The sequence below is a fragment of the Triticum urartu genome, chromosome 1, assembly GCF_003073215.2.
Source record: "Triticum urartu cultivar G1812 chromosome 1, Tu2.1, whole genome shotgun sequence".
In the NCBI taxonomy this organism is placed as follows: Eukaryota; Viridiplantae; Streptophyta; class Magnoliopsida; order Poales; family Poaceae; genus Triticum; species Triticum urartu.
The window spans coordinates 103,477,165-103,481,781 of NC_053022.1; the positions used below are offsets into that span (position 1 = coordinate 103,477,165).

General features: G+C 52.1%; 1 protein-coding gene across 1 annotated transcript in view; it reads left to right on the forward strand.

The window, feature by feature from the left end:
- Positions 1–3,550: 3,550 nt before the first annotated feature.
- The window catches only part of LOC125532753 (6-phosphofructo-2-kinase/fructose-2,6-bisphosphatase-like), a 3,299-nt gene continuing 2,232 nt past the window's right edge, over positions 3,551–4,617 (forward strand). Inside the window, exons 1-3 of the mRNA XM_048696686.1 lie at positions 3,551–3,873; positions 3,960–4,023; positions 4,370–4,614. Of these exons, the coding sequence (XP_048552643.1) occupies positions 3,631–3,873; positions 3,960–4,023; positions 4,370–4,614 (552 nt within the window). The 5' untranslated portion in view covers positions 3,551–3,630. The remainder of the gene's footprint in view (positions 3,874–3,959; positions 4,024–4,369; positions 4,615–4,617) is intronic.

The following is a 4,617-nucleotide window of genomic DNA, read 5'->3' on the forward strand; positions in this document are numbered from 1 at the left end:
CCAACAAGTACCTTCGGAGACACCTGTAGAGCACCTTTATAATCACCCAGTTACATTGTGACGTTTGCTAGCACACAAAGTGTTCCTCCGGTAAACGGGAGTTGCATAATCACATAGTCATAGGAACATATATAAGTCATGAAGAAAGCAATAGCAACATACTAAACGATCGTGTGCTAAGCTAACGGAATGGGTCATGTCAATCACATCATTCTCCTAATGATGTGATCTCGTTAATCAAATGACAACTCATGTCTTTGGTTAGGAAACATAACCATCTTTGATCAACGAGCTAGTCAAGTAGAGGCATACTAGTGACACTCTGTTTGTCTATGTATTCACACATGTATTATGTTTCCGGTTAATACAATTCTAGCATGAATAATAAACATTTATCATGATATAAGGAAATAAATAATAACTTTATTATTGCCTCTAGGGCATATTTCCTTCACGATAGGTGTTGGGGCGGAAGCAGCACAGTCACGCCCATAAGAAACGAAAGAGAAAATACAAAAGGAATGAAAATGAAGAAGCCTCACGACCGTTGCGCCCACCGGAGATCTCCCACCAAGCTCCTAGACTCCGAAGCGTCGGTACCAATCAACACCCCCAAGAACGGACGCGACGATGACGACGCTGCTGCCAAGGGTTTCCCCCGGTATGGGGCGAGGAGAAAGGAAGGGTAGCCCCCAACGCCCTCCAAGAAGGTCCGACGGCACCCTCAGGTGCCACCGCGTCGGTGTTGGCCAGGCCGACAGGGATTTCTCCTGATCCCAACCTTCACCTCTGGTGCTCCGGAGCTCGCCACCATACTATCCACCACCCTGCACCAACACGACCTTGAAGCTTCCCACGTCGTCTCACCACGAGACCGCGAAGTGGGGTTGTAACACCGTCGGCATGCGGGAGGGCCCAACCTCCACCGTCAACGACAGTAACCGACTGGACGCAACAACATGAGCATACTGAAGGCAATATGCCCTAGAGGTAATAATAAAGTTATTATTTATTTCCTTATATCATGATAAATGTTTATTATTCATGCTAGAATTGTATTAACCGGAAACATAATACATGTGTGAATACATAGACAAACTTAGTGTCACTAGTATGCCTCTACTTGACTAGCTCGTTAATCAAAAATGGTTATGTTTCCTGACCATGAACAAAGTGTTGTTATTTGATTAACGAGGTCACATCATTAGTTGAATCATCCGATTGACATGACCCATTCCATTAGCTTAGCACCCGATCGTTTAGTATGTTGCTATTGCTTTCTTCATGACTTATACATGTTCCTATAACTATGAGATTATGCAACTCCCGTTTACCGGAGGAACACTTTGGGTACTACCAAACGTCACAACGTAACTGAGTGATTATAAAGGAGTACTACAGGTGTCTCCAAAGGTACATGTTGGGTTGGCGTATTTTGAGATTAGGATTTGTCACTCCGATTGTCAGAGAGGTATCTCTGGGCCCTCTCGGTAATGCACATCACATAAGCCTTGCAAGCATTACAACTAATATGTTAGTTGTGAGATGATGTATTACGGAACGAGTAAAGAGACTTGCCGGTAACGAGATTGAACTAGGTATTGGATACCGACGATCGAATCTCGGGCAAGTAACATACCGATGACAAAGGGAACAACGTATGTTGTTATGCGGTCTGACCGATAAAGATCTTCGTAGAATATGTAGGAACCAATATGGGCATCCAGGTCCCACTATTGGTTATTGACCGGAGACGAGTCTCGGTCATGTCTACATTGTTCTCGAACCCGTAGGATCCGCACGCTTAAGGTTACGATGACAGTTATATTATGAGCTTATAAATTTTGATGTACCGAAGGTTGTTCGGAGTCCCGGATGTGATCACGGACATGATGAGGAGTCTCGAAATGGTCGAGACGTAAATATTGATATATTGGAAGCCTATGTTTGGATATCGGAAGTGTTCCGGGTGAAATCGGGATTTTACCGGAGTACCGGGAGGTTACCGGAACCCCCCGGGAGCTATATGGGCCTTAGTGGGCTTTAGTGGAAAGGAGAAAGGGGCAGCCCAAGGTGGCTGTGCGCCTCCCCCCTTCCCCTAGTCCTATTAGGACTAGGAGAGGTGGCCGGCCCCCTCTCTCTCTTTCCCCCCTCAAGGAATCCTATTCCAACTAGGATTGGGGGGGGGGAATCCTACTCCCAGAGGGAGTAGGACTCTCCTGGCGCGCCCTCCCTTGGCCGGCCAGCCTCCCCCCTCTAGTCCTTTACAGAGGCAGGGCACCCCAAAGAACACACAAGTTGATCCACGTGATCTATTCCTTAGCCGTGTGCGGCGCCCCCAGCCACCATAGTCCTCGATAATACTGTAGCGGAGTTTAGGCGAAGCCCTGCTGCTGTAGTACATCAAGATCATCACTACGCCGTCGTGCTGACAGAACTCTTCCCCGACACTTTGCTGGATCGGAGTCCGGGGATCGTCATCGAGCTGAACGTGTGCTCGAACTCGGAGGTGCCGTAGTTTCGGTGCTTGATCGGTTGGATCGTGAAGACGTACGACTACTTCCTCTACGTTGTGTCAACGCTTCCGCAGTCGGTCTGCGTGGGTACGTAGACAACACTCTCCCCTCTCGTTGCTATGCATCACCATGATCTTGCGTGTGCGTAGGAAATTTTTTGAAATTACTACGAAACCCAACACATACCAGGCCCGTGGGCCCACAGGTCTGACCAGGCCCTGAATCCGCGTCGGAGCCGGCCCGCTAGGACCCAAATGGGGCCTAAGGGCCAGATCTGGGCCGGGGCGCGCCGCCGGCCACCCCGTGTCACCAATTCGCCCCGCCGCGAAGGAGCAGCGCCCCCACCTCACCCGCTACCGGCCATCGCCTCCAGGTCGTCGGGCCGCCGCCAAGCTGAGCCTCACCGCCGCCGTCCCCTGCCCCGGGAAGGAGAGCCGCGCGCGGATACATAAGGTCTCGACGCCGCTGACACCACCCGGGCCAGATCCAGGGGCGCCCGACGGCGGTGGCGAGGGGGATTGGTGGAGGAGGGGGGGGGGAGGGAGAGAGGTCGTGCGCCCGGGGAGGAGGCACTAGGACGGGGTCGGGAGGGGGTGGACTCTAGAAAATTCTCCCACTGTAAACCTTCTAGTTCTCTATATAAATTTACAAAATTTAGATTCATTGAGTCCAGGCCCACAAATAAATTCATTGTGAATTGGAACCATGATATGCCGGTTGAATTTAGATTTAACTTTTTTGAGGGCTATTTAGATTTAAATCTTGGTGGTCATTCATTCTGAGTATAATTTTTTCGTGGCGTGGAGTAATCGTTAGCAAGTACCACAAGTGCCGTAAACGCCGGCAGGACACATTCTCCGGCTCGGGAAGGGGGAGCGGCCGCGCCGCGCGCCGTCGACGCCCCGCCACGTCCACAGGAAAGGGGCGGCCGCCGCTGCCAGGTGGTCCCCACATTTTATCCTGCGACTGCGAGCTCCGAGGCCTCGGACTCCGCACCCGCACCACCACCACTCCCATCGCTCTCCCGAATCCCCCCAATCCGAGCCAAACCCCCCTGCTCCATTAAATTCATAAACCACCACAGTCACAGGTCTCACGCACACGCTCGGCAACCATGGGCACGTCGGGCTCCAAGGGTCTGGACGGCGTCGGGGGCCTCGGCGCGGCGGCGCTCGGCGGCGGCAGCGGGGGCGGAATGGGCGGGGACGAGGGCGACGGCGCCGTGACGGGGTCGTGGCACGGCGGCGCGCAGCTCTACGTTTCGCTCAAGATGGAGAACGCGCGGATCATCGGCGACCTCGTGCCGCACGTCTACGGCTCCGAGCCCATCATCGGCTCATGGGAGCCCGCCCGCGCCGTACGGACCCCGCCACCAGCTCCTGATTACTCCTACTTCTGTGCTTGACAGTTCCGGTTTACATTGATTTGGTTCCGGTTTCGCAGCTCGCGATGGAGAGGGAGCTGGCGTCCATGTGGGAGCTCAGCTTCGTCGTGCCGCCGGACCATGGTATGCACGCTACACACCTACTACCCACCTACCTAATTGCGCTTGTGCTGCACTTTCCTGTTTAATCGGTTTGATTTTGGTATGAAGTGGGCTTTGTGATCTCGTCTGGGAAACCCGAACTGAACTGCTTAGTTGCTGTACCTCTCAAGTTGCGTTTCTCGTTTCAACAATAGTAAACCATCAGGATTTTGTGTTTTCCTATAGTATTCTCTAATCTCTATTCTGTTCCACCGGTCTGTTTGGCTCAACTGAATACAACTGTATGATTCACTTTTGCAAACTCTATTGCAAACTGCTGCACGTGTGCACTGGTCCTAACAATTGTGCTCTGTGGAATTTACTGCAGAAACACTCGACTTCAAATTCTTGCTCAAGCCCAAGGACGCGGAGACCCCGTGCATCATTGAGGAAGGGCCGACGCGGCTTCTTACCGGGGGCATGCTCGAGGGTGATGTTAGGCTTGCAAACTTCAGGCTTAATGGAGACGATGAGTTGCTTGAGTTTAGGGTTTTCAACAAGGCCGACATCGTGTCTCCGCTTGATCTTGCCGCGAGCTGGAGGGTATACAAAGAAAATTTCCAGCCTTCCAAGGTC